At 43.0% G+C, this 16,861-nt stretch overlaps 1 protein-coding gene across 2 annotated transcripts in view; it reads right to left on the reverse strand.

Annotated features, from left to right (window-relative positions):
- The window catches only part of PGS1 (phosphatidylglycerophosphate synthase 1), a 38,161-nt gene extending 22,734 nt beyond the window's left edge, over positions 1-15,427 (reverse strand). For both annotated transcript variants that reach the window (XM_033139059.1, XM_033139057.1), the window contains exon 1: positions 15,258-15,427. In XM_033139059.1, coding sequence (XP_032994950.1) covers positions 15,258-15,400 — 143 coding nt within the window. In that variant the 5' untranslated portion in view covers positions 15,401-15,427. The remainder of the gene's footprint in view (positions 1-15,257) is intronic.
- Between the last annotated feature and the right edge of the window lie 1,434 nt (positions 15,428-16,861).

Genomic DNA, 16,861 nt, shown 5'->3' on the forward strand with positions numbered 1-16,861 from the left:
CCAAGAAGGGGAACAGCAGGCTGTAGACAAAGGAAGGAAGGCAGACCTGAGCTGTATGTTAATAACTTCCCTTCAAGGCTAAAGAGGAGGCTCTGCGGACAGTAGTAAAGCTGACCCACAATTGTGTAACAGCAACAGAATGCACTGTAAAAGGACAGTGGCCAGAGTAGCAATACCCAAGGTGACAGACTGCAGTGATCACTTCATGTTTCAGCTCTTGAAACAGCAATACTGTAGTCCTATTCAGCCTTTCACAGGGTTATATGCAACTGAGCAATTGCATTCACTGAACTTTCGCAAGTGCAATAGCTTTCACAAGGAAACTTCCACTCCCTCCCCTCCATGCACCCAAATCTGCTGTGGAGTTCCTCTCTACCCCCACCTCACCAGCAGATATTGGTGCAGTGCAGGGGGTACAGGGGGAAGGGGGAAGGGGAGGAGGGGAAGTTCTGTTGCACTTGCAAAAGTTGCTCTGCTTGCACAATGACCTAGCGCCCATCTGCACTATACATTTAAAGCAATATCATACCAGAATCCTGGGAACTGTAAAGGATGATTGGAGTTGTTAGGAAACCCTCTTCTGCTCACAGAGCCACAATTCCCAAAGTTCTCTGGAAAGAGGGATTGCTTGTTAAGCTACCCTGGGAACTGTAGCTCAGTGAGGAAAAGGAGGAACACCTAACAACTCCCAGCACCCTTTACAAACTACAGTTCCCAGGACTCTTTGGGGAAAGATGTGACTCTTTAAAGTGGTATGATGCTGCTTTACATTTATCATGCCGGTGGTGCCTTAGCTGGATTCAACCTTTAAATTATAGCTATAGGGGGGGCACCTCTCTACCCCCCCCCCAAACTTCCCGTGTTGAACGGGAAATCTAAAGCAGTGTTTTTCAACCTTTTTTGGGCAAAGGCACACTTGTTTCATGAAAAAAATCACGAGGCACACCACCATTAGAAAATGTTAAAAAAATTAACTCTGTGCCTATATTGACTATATATAAAGTAATTCTCTTGAATAGGAATCAAATAAACACAAATCTACCTCACATAGGAGGCAGCATGTTGGGAGCACATGCCCTGCTTTCAAGCTTATTCCCATTGGGCTACTGTGAGAAAAGGATGCAGGAGGGGGGCAGACACACAGCACTGATGCTGAGAGATCTTTATCAGCCCTAAGTGCTGTGTGTCATACCTTGCATAGCTTCAAGAAGGTCTCCAGTTATAGCAGCAATTCATCAAAATCAGAGCTAGGAGGACAGCCATAAATAGATAAGTAGAAAAGAAAGCTGAGTTTGGCAGGCTCTTCAAATACATATTGCTCTGCCCCAAGCCATCATTTTAATAGACAACAAATAGGAAGGCAACAACGGGTTAATAGTGCTTGGAGGGGCATGTTTTGCCCTTTATCTGCCGCCTTTCTTCTACTCTGGGACCCCGGCAGCCCCCACGAAGCTCTCCTTGGGGTCCCTCAGCAACCCCCCCCCCGCATTTGACGGTCTACTTCGGGCAGGAGCAGCGCAGCGAGCGAGATGTTGGGGGCCGGGGGGTCCGCAGCCCTGGGAGAGACAGGCCTTCTCCCTGCGCTCAGGTTGCAACAGGCCGCTGGCTCTTGGGGGATCTTGTTCCCTTATTGCACGGGCTGCGAGGCGCTTCGTCATGGCCGGCGGGAAGCCCCTCCGCCCAGCTGCTCCTGGCACTGGAAGCTCTTCTATGCAGCCCTGTCGGGCCGGGCAGCGCTGCACAGAATCCTCGGGGCGAGAAGCCCGTTCAGGAGGGCGCGCATCAAGGAGCGCTGCCTGTTCCCACCGGGCCCCCGTCCTCCCCACAGCCGCGCCGGTGTAGAGGCAGCGAGGGGATCCCCCGGGAGAACCCGCCGGCAGCCTCCTCACCCCGCGCCGGCTCCTCCTCTCAGGCGGGCGCTTGGCGAGGCTGACCTCAGGTGCCTGCGCGGGGGAGGGGACTGAGGGCTGGCTCCCCCCGCCGCCCGGGTCCAGCCAAAGGCCAATGAAGAGGCACCGAAAGTAGGACCGGGGAGCCCCTCGCGCCCCCGCCTCCTCCCCCTCGCCTGTCCTGCCGGACCCTGGCCGCAGCTGCAGCCCCCTCCTCCCTTTTGTGTGTCTTCACACTGTGTCCCTGCGCAGTCCGAAGCGGGGAGGGGGGTGAAGAAGAAAGAGTCCCCCGGCGGGCGGGCGCGCTGGCCGGCAAGGCAGAGAGAAGCCATTCGGCCCTCTGGACGGACGGACGTGCTGCTGGCCGGAGGAGGGCGATGCCCCAGAGAGGCTAAATGGCGCCCCGACGGAACCCGCTCGCCGCGGAAATTTGACATTAAAAAAAAAAATCTTTCGAATTTTTCCCACGGAACACCAGGCAACATCTCGCGGCACACTAGTGTGCCGCGGAACAGTGGTTGAAAAACACTGATCTAAAGGGATAATCTAAATGTGTGTAACTGAACATGGTTACAGTCGTCCCTGCAACTGGGAACCCAGACTGTGGGGAGGACTGGAAGTGCATTCAACCAAACACCGAATGCACTTAGAATCCCCCTTTAGACCTTCCCACTAAACAAAGGAATGTCAGACGGGGCTGGTCAGCATGTGTGTTCCTTCTACAGATATAATTTAAGAACATCTGAATAGGGCTATCCTTTTCGTGTACTTCAGTTTCAGCTGATTGTTTATATTGTACCCTAGTTATCTTTACTGCTTAATATATGGTTTCCTTTTCATCTAGGAATTTTGAGCTTCTCTCTGGTATTTATTCCAAAAAGACCACATGTAGGAGATCACAACATAATCCTTGGTGGAAATAGATCCACTATTAGAAAACTACTACAAGCTACAACACAACAAACAGCAAAGCTGGAGGCAGGGAAGAAATGTGCCAGCATCTGATTTCTAGGCCCTGGCATTATTACAGTCCTGGGTGGTATTTTGAGAAGAATACAGAGACAAACCAAAAAAGACAGTTGAGCTCAGAGGAAATAATTTCAGCAGAAGTCATTGCTATGTTTAGCAATGGACTCCTCTGGGAGGAAGGGCAGGATATAAATTTAATAAAATAATTTTTAAAATAAATAACGTTAATTAACTGTACATTAGCGAACCATTTCCTAACAGAGACACCATCCTCTCAGTATATAACCTTATGAGCAGCTCAATCCCACACTGCTCCATCAATGTGATTTGCTTCAACATGCATGACCTTTACCAGAACCTTATGAGGAACTCATGGTTATGAGGAACTCTTGGTCCAAAGCTCAAGTGACCACAGATTCCAGGAAGATGATTTCACTTATTTACTTCATGATAAAACACTGAATCTTCACAAGGTTTGCATGCATCCTTGCACAAAAAACCCCAGACAGTTTGCCATTGCATTTCCCAGAAAGCCCACCGGTTTGTCACTGCCTATTCATCACAATGGAGATCTGAGTCAGAGTGTGGAAGAATTCCTAGCAATTTCGTTTTTCAACAGTTCGTGAGGACTGGGCATTGCTTTGGCAACACTGAGTTACAGTAATTTGGAAGGAAAGTTTCTATTCTCCTTAAACTGAAAAGGAGAACTTTAAGAAATACTTCCCTTGTCCTGTCTGTGAACAAGCAATTGAAGAGCAGCAAAATAGCAAGGTGCCACTGGTTTATCTACCTGTATTTGTTAAACATGAAGCACATTCAAATGCATTTTCAAATGCCCAAAACAACTTGATAAGGAACATGGTTTTGGTGCATTGTGGGAATCCACCCTCCCTCCTTTTTATCAACATCATGGCTACACTCAAATGTATATGCACAGAAACAGCATCAGCACAATTTGTGCTTGTTCACTTATATAACACGATCAACAATATATTTCTCTCAGTGATCCATAACAGTATCTTGCAATTTACTTCTGCGAAAGGGGGAAGACATCACAACTCTCAAACATGCACTTTATTCTTATACAAGCAGAGCAGGACAATACACAGGGCCTAGGGATCTTTAATCCGCTTTATCTTCGTGAATAGAGTTAAGGCTACCCTGAGGCTTGTGTTTTGCTGATGAGCACATCTCCCTTTTTAAGAAATTAATGCAGATAGCTAAGAGTTCAAAGCTGTCTTTTTTCAACACATGTAAGAGACCACACACAGCAGAGCTTCTTATTTCCTTTCCTCAGAACAGAATGCTATCTTGCAATCACCTTTTAAAGCTTTCCCAATATTCAAGAATCATCCAAAATTGAAATGCAGATTGGGAAAATACTGTTCCTAGTCCAAAAAGGGGAACTGTTTGGAAGCACACATTGATCTCATCTTTATATTTCAGAGCTTTTAATACAAGTAACTACATTTTTAACCCAACTACCCACTCCTCCCAGTAATTAAAACTTCTCTGGGGACTTACAGTAAGTGTCAAAATCATAAAACTATAAAACACTGAGCAAGGAACTAGAAACAGAGAATAAAATCACTACAGAAAACTTAACGGCACCAGAAATTCCACAGCTCTTAGAACTTCAATAAATATCTGTAGTCAGTAAAGGTTTTAAGATTGGGGTGACATCCAAGTCAGTGCAACTGAAATCATTGTGTTGTATCCAACAAAGTTGCCCTCTTAACAAAGGAACTTCTTTCTGCCTGTGCAGTAGCTTTTCCTCTCCAACTCTTCTCCGTGCATGCCCACCCCCAATTTGCTCAAAAGTACTGTATTGCAGGAATCCAAGAACAGATTTTGGGGGGTGGGATACAGGAAGAGGAGGGTGAGAGGAAGTCCTATTACACAGGTGGAAGTCCATGCAAAAGGGATGACTTTGTTGGATACAACCCACTGGACTCAAGTTACTTAAGTCCATTGACTTCAATGGGTTGACTCTATGACTAGCATTGATCATACCCATCAGAGATTACAAAGGCTGGGAAAATACCTGGTCTGAAGGCACAAGACATCATCACATCGCTGAAGCTAAGTAAATCTGGATCTCTATGGGTGGAAGCCACGCATAGAGGTTTTATTTACAATTAAGCTTGCTACAAATTATGTTAAAGAAATACACACTGCCTTGAGTTTAATGAAGGAAGGAAAGTAAGTTATAAATGTAAGAAAAGAAAACAAAGATCTTCGGCAGGCACAGCAAATATTATATTGTTGTGAGACAAGCCTCTCAAGTGAGGGGTGTTCCATAACGAGGGTGCCACAAAACGTACTGTAGTGGAATTAGGGTGATTAAACAGGGCAACTATTTCTGCTAAAATACCGGTAGATAAACTTAAAGACTCGGTTTTGAATCTTACACAAAACCATACCACGGCTTAATGCGAATGTGCAGGTTCCTGGAAAGGAAATTGTGGCCACTTGGTTCTTCCTGCAGCCCTGCTGCTGCACTGCTGTGAGCTTAACCATGGTATGGCTCAGTGTGCCATCCAAACCAGGCTCATAATTTGTCTTACTCCAGACAAATTACAACCTGTACACTTAGAACAAACCTTTGTTACAACTCTGTCTGGAGCAAGACAAAAGATAAGCCCAGTATCACACTGAGCCAAACCATGGCTTAGCTCACAGCAGCAGGACCAGATGAATAGCAAAGCAGCCAATGTTCAAAACTCCCATTGTTCTAGGCGCATTTTGCAACAGGAATTTCATTAGCGTGAGCAGTTTCTGAGCTCTGGGAGCAGTACTGTGCCTAAGATTTCAGATTAAAACTGCAGAGTGGAAGGAAAGGACCTTTTCTGCCCCCCCCCCACCATTTCCAGCTACCGGTACTTTCTGAAGACTGGAGAAGAGACCCTCTTATGAATATTAGGGGGGTGGGAGTGGTAATGCAGTTCTTTAAATAAAACAGCTAGCTGATCCCATATTATCAACCTGGTGGGCTAATCCAGTGTTTTTCAACCACTGTTCCATGGCACACTAGTGTGCCGCGAGATGTTGCCTGGTGTGCCGTGGGAAAAATTGAAAAATTACTTTATATATAGTCAATATAGGCACAGAGTTAAATTTTTTAACATTTTCTAATGGTGGTGTGCCTCGTGATTTTTTTCATGAAACAAGTGTGCCTTTGCCCAAAAAAGGTTGAAAAACACTGGGCTAATCCAAAAAGCAATTCTTTAGCTAGCATAAATGCAGTATCAAAATTACCTAGGGGGAAAAAATAATTGAATAAGGTGTGTCTGTCTATCTTTGAAGTATCTGCTATTTATAAATCTGGGGGTTTTGGAAGATCTATTTTTAGGAAGTGGGTCCTTGACTAATATCGCGACAAAGTGAGCTCAAGTACCACAATTCTTGTTAAACCTCAGCTTCTTCGGCAGACAGGAGACGAGAGATTGCATGATATCTCAGTGTGCATCACCCACACAGAAGCCACAACATAGTGGCTTTTGCCAACAGCTCTTGATTCACTGGAATGCCTGAGTCTGTATTACTGTATTTCTGCATAGGCTGTGACTGAATCTGGGAAACTAGTTTTATTGTTAACATTCTGATGCAATGAACAATAAAGGCTTGAGGGTAACTTCCTTAAAGTAAGAAGGCTGGGTGTGAACATGTGGCCTGAGACTTTTGCTTTCCCTTGTTTTAACTGAGTCATGCTTACTGGATGCTACAAATAGTCGAGTGTTCACCTTTTCCTCTTTCCCACAATTGCGTGGAAAACAGCTCAGATCAAAGAGCAAGCCGCTTCTAAAAGAAATATACTAATTGTCATTACAAAAAAGTGCTATTGAAAGCAAACAAAACCCTAGGAGTAAGATGCTAATTTACTCAAAACCCTGGCAGTAGTACCATCTATTCACAAAACACAAAAATGACCTCATATGGGTACATTTCCATATCCTGTGCTTTTAGTTCCTGAAGATGATGAATAACCAAACGGTTGCTACATGACTCGAGTGTAGCATATACTTTCAGCACAAAACACAACCATATTTATTAGCTGATTTATATAGCACCTTTTAGGAAACAACTGCCCCCTTTAAGACAGTGTACAAACTTGCATAAATTACAACAACCATCCAATTAAAACTACATTAAACTTCCTTAAAAGTGAAGAACAGCAGTAACATGATGCTCAGAGGTACCGATAAATGTGTTTAACCCATGTAACAATTTTATCCCCCTGAAGACAAGGAGATGCATATAACCTGGAAATCTATATTGCCATATCCTTGTGTGTAGCGGGGGCATAACATGACTATAGACAATACAATCTAGAATTCTGTGCTGAAATACAAACCTTTTCAGACTAAATGGTACACATTTTTATAAATTACTTTAATTCAAATACTTTAACTTGGTTGCAAAATGAAGCTTCCATATGGTGTTAAGAACTGTGTTAGAAAGCAAATAAGGTACTGTATATTTAATTCAATTCTTTAAAAACACACACAGAGAGAGAGAGAGAGAGAGAGAGAGAGAGAGAGAGAGAGAAGGCTGGGGTAAAAGAGCTACCTAGGGTTAAGCAGTCTATACCCACACCTGCACAATACCCAACAACCATTTCGTATTTTCTCCATACAACCAGGAGGACAAGACATTTACTTATTCCCATGAAAGCCAGTGGAAACTGTGTTAGAGATACAGATTCTGTGGACATGCTGTACAGATTTCAAGGCCTCCTGGGCCTCCTTGCTCAACAGACCACATTTAATCCATCCAACCACTTTTCTAGCAATTGATTATTTATGGAAATTGGCAACAAAATAAGTACTTGGGAGCCATCCAAAGGTTTGGGAGAGGGGCCAAGAGAGGAAGTTTTCCAACAGAGAAATCATTGTTAATCGTTTCTTTAAGAATATATATTTTTAAAAGAAAAGATTTGTTTTGAATACAGTATGCTTTACTGTACACAGATGAGCTGGCATGAAGAGAAAAACTAGTCTAAGAACATCTGCTAAGAAAACAAAGAAATTATGCTAATCCAACATACTTCCTGTAACCCAAGCAGTAAGTAGTTTTCCCCAGATAATGCAAGACTCACCATAAACAAATGTTATTCAGAAGCTTTCCTTCTCATATGCTAAAAAAAACAGGAACTTGTTCAGTGTATGCAAAGCATTTTGTACCATGCACACATTATGTTTTGTACTCTAAGGAACATGGCAAGTTAAGCTGCTGTTCCCATTATGCTGATGAAATGGAGGATAACACACCCAGGATTTCCAAATTCCACAGTCAAGCCTCTAGATCACAATACTAATTAGAAAAGTGAATCTTGAAGATGCTAAAGCATTACACTGATTCAAAAAACTATTACAAATGAAAACATGATGAAACACTGGTGCATTTCATGGGCAATCAAACAAAATTCAATCTTCTCTCTTTTTCTACTTTAGCATCTAAATTTTATGCTGACAAGTTTAGTTTCTTGAGAAAGGGCAATTGTACAAAATACTGTGATTTTATTTCCGAGAATCTCTTTCATGTCTGGTGGCATATGTGCATTATTGTTTTAATTGTTAGACACCATGGGAACCCTTTGGGGCTGGAGACCAGGATATAAATGCTTGCAGCATTTAACGCTGCATCTCCAAAGCAAACATCTACAGTCTTTGCTTGGTATGTGAATTCTGGGAAAGTTCTGTAATTCAATACCCTGGAGAAAAAGCACCTGCTTTATGTGAAAACACTGATAGAAATTTGCTTCTCCTGACCCTGCCATCTGAGCAGAGCAACATAATCAGCAGGAAGAGGTTAATATTTACCTGAGATTTCAGTTGTTTTTGTAGCTTTAAATCAGCATACAAGATGTATGCACTCTTATTTATACATGGATGTTCCACACAGATTTGTCTTCTTACTGCTAGTAAGATCAAGGACAGGAACTTAGGGTAGGATTCACATAATGAACCCTATCAGCAGAAGCATAGTCTTCTGCTTAAACAACCCTCCCTCCCCACCTCCAAAATTGGCTCAGGGCAAGAGATCCCCCAGAACAAGTGGGGTGGGTTGAATTGTTCCATCTGACAAATTAATATGATTATGCCAACGGAACGTTGAACATAGCACCTTAGCCAATGTTTACTGAGTCAAAAGGTATTACAGATGTTAACATGAACATTAATGAACTTCAAATGGGTACAGTTGCTGGATTACAGGAATAGCATAGCATGCCATTTTTAAAAATACCGAGCCTTGATTACTTATAATATATAATAATTTATTTATTGTACCCTGCCCATCTGACTGGGTTGCCCCAGCCACTCTGGATGGCTTCCAACAGAAGGAAGAAATCTGTTGCTAAGTCCACAGGCAAAAAAATCACATGTAGGAAAGAAGAAGAAGAAGAAGAAGAAGAAGAAGAAGAAGAAGAAGAAGAAGAAGAGTTTGGATTGGATATCCCGCTTTATCACTACCCGAAGGAGTCTCAAAGCGACTAACATTCTCCTTTCCCTTCCTCCCCCACAACAAACACTCTGTGAGGTGAGTGAGACTGAGAGACTTCAAAGAAGTGTGACTAGCCCAAGGTCACCCAGCAGCTGCATGTGGAGGAGCAGGGACGCGAACCCAGTTCACCAGATTACGAGTCCACCGCTCTTAACCACTATACCATGCTGGCACATTCCAGGTAGTGTTACCATGTTAAAATGGCCATATCCATGTGATACTCATAAAGTGTGGATTGGCAACCACTGCAGTTTCATCTCTGTATACCTGAAGGAGTGTCTCCACATTCTTTTGCTGGTTCCCTCACTGGAGGCTACAGGAAACCAGGCAGAAGGCCTTCTCATTAGCCACCCAGCCCTGTGGAATACCCTGCCATCAGATGTCAGAGAGATAAACAATTATCTGAAAGCAGCCCTGTATCAGGAAGTTTTTCATGTCTGATATTTTGTTGTGTTGTTATATTTCCTCGTGTTCACCTTTAGAACAGTGTTTCTCAAACTTGGGTCTCCAGCTGTTGTTGGACTACAGCTCCCATCATCCCTGGCTACTGGTTCTGCTAGCTAGGGATGATCCGAGTTGTAGTTCAAACAACTGCTGGAGACCCAAGTTTGTGAAACATTGCTTTACTGTTTGATGTGACGTGATGTGTATCTACTGTCATTTGTTCTCTATTTACCATCAACATATAATGCTAGCCTTCCGAATTAAGAAACAGTAAGTAAGATGCTTACTAATTCTCTCTATTGTTACAGGATTTTGAATTACTGTGATGGGATTTTGAATGCAGCTTTAGGCTAAGTAACACACAGTTCCAGTAATTGTGCAAAAATGGCCCATGGGAGGGTATGTCACAGTGACACGACTTTGCCCTCACTCGTCTCTGCAACTAGTCTCCAGTCACTTCATTGTGGGAAAGGGAATTCATGATAATGAGAGAGATTAATTTCAGGAATGCACCTCAAAGTCTCGTCAATTTCATCACCTGCTCTTTGAAGCCTTTGCAAACGATTCTGGGCTTCTTTGGGAGGCAGGGTAGGATATAAATCTAATAAAATTAATTATCAGAACTTGGGCCAAATGTTGCACAGACAACCACTGCTGTTTTACACCACTCATCATTACACATAAAACAATTAAAGATTCTTTATCAAATTTTAACACTTTTTATCAAAGCACAAGCTTTCATGGACCAAAGCTCACTTCATCAGATGCATGAAGTCTTAGTTAGCAGTTACAGTATCTAAAGGAGAAGATTATTAAGTGAGAGTTGAATGGCAATAAGGTGCAAACATTATGGTGACAATTAGAGCTTAAATATATGTTACACAGGAACATATTTTATATTCTGCAAGAGCAGATTGCTGATAATTGCTTGGACTACTGTATTCACACCTCTAGGCAGAGAACCATGAGCAAGAATCAGTCATAGATAGCACAGATATCTGACAACTGGATATGTATTGTGATAAAAATTCTTTGTTTCATTTTAACAAACAAACAATGGCATTGAACTTATTGGTGTATTGCAATTCAACAGCTTCACTTGTTTCAAGTTGCGTTCTTCTTTGAAGTACCTATGTACTAGAAAGGACACTTTTAAGGTCAGTTACAGAATGTCCTGGGAGGCTGAAATGTTCTCACACTGATTTATTTCAGATGGCAATTTTCCGCAGGACACACTGTAACTGAGTTTAAGGTGGTCATTCTGGAACAGCAAAACTAAAGGCAACTGTTTAAAAGATATGAATGAGTGCACCTAGTGGACATATGAAAATGGGTGTGGCTTTACCACACGGAAAAATATGGCAAATGGTGTGTAGAGATCAAAACTCAAGCTCTTAAACTTGGGGAGTGTTTGGGGAAGGGGGGGGACAAACAAAATGTCTGAGGAGCAATTCTAAAAAGTGTAGTTGAAAAAAATATCTAACATTAGTTCTGAGAGAATTCCTGAAAATAGGAGCCAGGCACCAAAAACACACATGGCTCCATTATAGCATCCTGTTACTGCAAATCACCCTTAATGAAAAGCTCTGTGGAGGTCTTCACACCTAGTGTGACCCTCATGGTTTCATGGCCAAATGAGATGCCCTAGCCTGTTGTTTCCTCCATTAACCAGTATAAAAACGGTAGCATATCACTCCCACTATAACAGAATATATTCTCTCACAAATATATGTTAATCATATATTATTAACCTTATCTATTTGATAACCCAACTATTGGAGCAACTATATAACTATATAAGCTCTTTTCAGGAATTCTGCAAATTACAACAGGATGGAGTGGAGGGTTCTAACAAGGAAAAGCACACTAGTTACAATCTCCTCCATACTACATTTCATTGCCTTCCATAGTTCTTCAAAAGGGCAACTAGCCTTGACATTCCTGGGATCTATTATGTATCATTTTACCCAGTGCTTTTATCTAAAAACATGTTTAGGGATACTCTCATTTTGACTCAAGAAAATCACCATTTTATAGACCAAATCGGGAAAAATAAATATAGTAAATGGACAAAAGTATAAAGATTCACAAAATGTTTTGGGGTATGCATACCCCTGCGTACCCCCCCCCCCCAGAAAAAGCACTGGTTTTACCTGAAAATGAACATGTAAGAGAAACCCAGAGTTGAATTTAGCCACAGATCAGGGAAAACTGGTTCTAGTTAGTTACAGGATGCTAGTAAATTTGACATATGAAAGAGAGCAACTGATACCAGAGATGCAAAATAGAGAAAACGTTGATTCACAAGCATTACTAATTTGGTTGCCCCAAACTGTCTGAAACAGATAAAGGTAAGTTTCTGGTATATTGTTAAGTAAAGGAGTGAAGAGTGGGTTCATAGTAATGCACATGCCAAAAATGATGTCTCATTCTTCCAAAGTAAATGCTTGAGAGAAGTTATGTCATAGGCATAGCACAAAATTCATTATTTCACACTGAACCCATTACATCTGCAGCTGACAGTTATGTGAAGTTTGAGAGCATTACTGTATTTTTATTATTTATAAATGCTTTTGCACAGAAACAACCAAATGAGCACTACAGCTGTGCTTCTCCAATCCTTCACTTCTGCATTTTTAAGCTTTACAAAGAAAATAAAAAGCCTGCTGCCAGATGGCTACATAAACAGCAATAAGCCCAAGGGGACCTTTCCAAATAGCTGACATAAAAAAAGATTGCAGTACAAGAAGAAAATCATAAAACAAGTGGAGAATAAGCTACCTTGGGACATAAATATACTGTATATTCTGGCGTATAAGACTACTTTTTAATCCAGGAAAATCTTCTCAAAAGTCGGGGGTCGTCTTATATGCCGGGTGGAGAATCTGCAGTCGAGTATATCTCAAACTCTATATTTTAACTGGAAAAGTTGGGGGTCGTCTTATACGCCGGAAAATGCGGTAGTTGCAACGCTAATATGTCAAAAATGAGTCAATTCAAGTGTGATAGGCAGCTTGCCAAGCGCTACAATAGCAAGTTGGATTTATGAGCAGTGTTAGAAACTGGGATAGAGAAGCTAGGAGCCCAATGGCTCCCTGAACCTGGGTTGTGGGTGCCAAAACAATGCCCAGTTGCCATGGGGGGGCCAGCAACATTTTTATTTATTATTTTGATAAGCATAAACTAATACACAATCCACATAAGTGACACATTGCTGATATCACATTTTAACAGAAATTATTAATACATGTTTAATTTGGTGTTTACATAAAAATATGTTTTTATGAACTAATTTTATTCTTTGTTTTCTTCCAAACATATACAGTGGAACCCCGGGTTACATACCCCCCGTGCTGCGGACATTCAAGTTGCAAATGCCCACAACCCGGAAGTGTTTCCAGAGCACATGCAACCCCCTGATGTGCTGAAGCATTTTGCACACTTCGCACATGCGCAGAAGCGCTCAAATCACGCTTCTTCTGGGGTTTTTTGTGCGTTCGTGATACGCACGCCTGCGTTACGTACCGTGACCCAGAACGGATTGCTTACGTAACCCGGGGTATCACTGTAGTCTATCATGAGATCATAACTATGAAAGCAAACATGGAAAGCTCCAAAAACAGTCCTCAAAGTACCTAGGGCAGGGGTAGGCAACCTAAAGCCAGTGGACCGGACGCGGCCCAATTGCCTTCTCAATCCGGCCTGCGGACGGTCCGGGAATCAGCGTGTTTTGACTTAAGTAGAATGTGTGCTTTTATTTAAAATGCATCTCTGGGTTATTTGTGGGGCATCGGAATTCGTTCACTCCCCCCCCCAAAAAAATATAGTCCAGCCCACCACATGGTCTGAGGGATGGTGGACCAAGCCCACGGCTGAAAAAGGTTGCTGACCCCTGACATGGGCGGGGGGGAATGCTACCTATCAAAATGGATGTTGGGCTAGATGCATCAATAGTCTGATTCACTAAAGGGAAACTCTTTGTAAATGTCAGAATCTTTCACAGATGTATAACAAGGTTGTTCATAATAACAGTTTTTCAAATAGAAAGTGCATTTTACCAAATCATCATCATATTTTATGCAAATAAACTAGTCCTTGGATGAGGAAGATCTGGAGAAGCTTGAACAAGAACAAAAATTACCATACAGGGAAAAGTATTAAGCCAACAATAAACTCCTGAGCTTTTAGGAATCATGGAATGCTATTTCCAAGAAGTATCACGTTCAAAGTAAACAGCTTTAGTACAGGAAAAATTTTAAGTTTCTGTAGCATTTCCACACAGTAATGAAACATGTAAGGCTGTTAATACCAAATTCACAAAAAGAAAGCTGCAGCGACATTCCTGCTCTGCACGCTTTCCCTTGCTCAGCACCAGGAAGCAGAGATGGAGATGGTGGGTGCCACCGCCATCGCTGCAGCATCAACCAGCCCCTTCTCCACTTCCTGGTCTAGAATGGTCCAGCAATGGTCTGAAAGCTTCCTGAATTTTAGCAAAAGGAAACTAATTTATACTGAAGTGCTAAAACCGTGGCCTTATCACAAGATACTTCAAACACAACCACCTGAATTCCAAAGTTGTCCTTTTAACCCCCATGTAACCCCATGCTGGGGGGGGGGGGAGAGTTGATAACAGCTGCAAACCTTTACATGAAAAACTGCTGTGTGCACACCTGTGTTTCTTACAGCAAACACACACATCAAGAAACTCAAGTCTAATTAGGGTTCCCAGGCACACTTAGTTAAAGATGCACATATGTTCTCTACATTTTATGCATTTGCTGTTGGAAACACTAGCGTAACACTCATGTACTACAACTCCTATCTGCAGCACAAATGTAGCCATATGATGCGAAAAGGCTCCACTTGGCATGAACACAAGAGTTTCCATTTTGAGGACTGCAGGAGAAACATGAGTTAAAACGACCTCCAGCTCAATCCTTTTTTAAACATTAGCTGAACCAGGCTTTAAATCGTCATCTAGGGTTTTTGGAATGCTGTGGTTTTACCTTCTGCTCCTCTTAAGTTGCTCTGATTGCTTTGTTGCGTTTACTGCTAGCCACGCTGCAAATCTCTACGTACAGCTGGAGTACACATTTCCACCAAATAAAAATATACGCCGACGAGCTTCTCTTTGGCCGACAGTACCTTATTCTTTTCTCCCTTCCTACTGAAATACACACAAGTACTACAACTGGCCCTCCTCCCAGTACACCCCATACCCACTTTAGAGGGTACCAAGACTTTACCCTCAAGGACTATCCCGGCCCCTTCCCTGATTATCATTCATGCACTTAAACGCGACGCCGACACAACCTCAGCGACAGTTACTTTCCACTAGGAAGGCGCCCAGCCCAAGATAGTCTCTGAATCTCTTAAGCGCGAGTCCTCCCTGGAAGAAAATGCAGAAGCCGCCGCAGGTGAAAAACCGGCCGGCCGGCCACCCTCCCTCACCTGCGTGCGCGGCGTTCCCGGCCCCGGGTCAGGCGGTCCGACAGCCGGCCGAACAGAGCGGCCAAGGCAGGTCTCCCCCGGGGCAAATAATCTAGCAGCCGCCGCCATAGCACGGGACCTTCAGCCACCACAGCCGCCGCCATGGAAACACGACTACTTCCGTTTCCGGGTGAGCGCTCCGCAGACCCTCCACCACTTCCGCTTCCTGCCATAGAGATGGGAGGCCGCTTCCTCTCTGCGAAAGTCCACCGCCGTTGCCAAGGGGACAGGGGGCGCCACCTTCCCCTTGGCACCTGATGGCAGTTATGGTGAGATTTTAGGAAAAATACAGACTAGGAAGTTCTCGAGACCATCCCCCTCGGCACTCTTCCGCTTTGTAGTGCACCACTCCCGCCGCCGTGGTCTTGTTCACAAAGCCACAGAATAAAGCGGGGTTATAATAATAATAATGCTGGGTGGTGTTTATCCAAAGGCTGCAGTTCTGTGCTGGCTAACGTGAGAACGAACAAGGGTTCATAAGTCCCACTGAACTTAGTACGCCTCGCCTCCGAGAAAGTATGCTGTAAGCTTATACGCTTGCAAATTTTCCCTACTTCCCCGAGTACACGTGATTGCAACTGGCTAATCCCTGTAATTTAAAATCCTCGTGCGAGCGCTGTACTCGCCAGGCGCCTGAATTGGACACCCTTGTTCAGCGACCACTGTCTTCCCTGACCGCAAAGCTCACGAGATATATCATGCCTTCCGCCATCCTGCAAACAGCTGCTGCAGTCTTCTGTGCATCCCAACATCACATGTGAAATTATCCGCAGAAAACAATTGGACAGGAGTCTTTTGCAACATGTAACAAACTCCAAAAAAAAAGTTCACCGAACTCATGCTCGTCAGACATGGAAGTTTGCTCAGCTGGCTTAATCAGTTTCAAAAGTGCTTTTTCCTGCTACTTTGTTTCTTTTAAAAAAATGTAAAAGAATTTCCATCTGGCTGTTGAAATGTTTATTAGTTTGTGTTATATTATGCTTTGACTATGTATTTATATAATACTGCAGAGTTTGCTTTCTTTGGGGTTCTATTTATTTTTGCGGTTATCTGAAGTACTGTATATGAGCCTGGGTGGGCTTTAAAATCTCAGGTGGTCTTTCTTTCAGTCCTGCCACCTACGTAGGTACATTTGGTGATGACAAAAAGGCCTTCCTGGTGGCTGCTCACAGACTGTGGAACTCCCTTCCACAGGACGCTGGGCTGGTCCCCTTTCTGCTTTCCTTTCACCAACAGGCAGACCTGTTCCAACAGGCCTTTGGCCATTAACTGGCTGTAGCGACAGGATCTTCTAAGGGTGGGTGGTGGTGTTTTGTGTTTGCACATGTGCACTTTTTAATGGTTTTGAGTGTTTTTACTGCTGTTTTTAATAGTGATAGTACTTTATTTTTATATTTGTGTATTTTTAGTTGTATGTTTTCATTTATGCTGTGACCTACCTCGGGTCCTGCACTGGGAGAAAATAAAATAAATACTGGTTCTGCTTTGTGCATTTTCCTTGTATTTTTGTTTCTTTCAGCAGATGTAAAAACTTACATACTTGTTCTAACATGTTCTGACTACTA

Source organism: Lacerta agilis, chromosome 2 (assembly GCF_009819535.1).
Source record: "Lacerta agilis isolate rLacAgi1 chromosome 2, rLacAgi1.pri, whole genome shotgun sequence".
NCBI classification, from domain to species: domain Eukaryota; kingdom Metazoa; phylum Chordata; class Lepidosauria; order Squamata; family Lacertidae; genus Lacerta; species Lacerta agilis.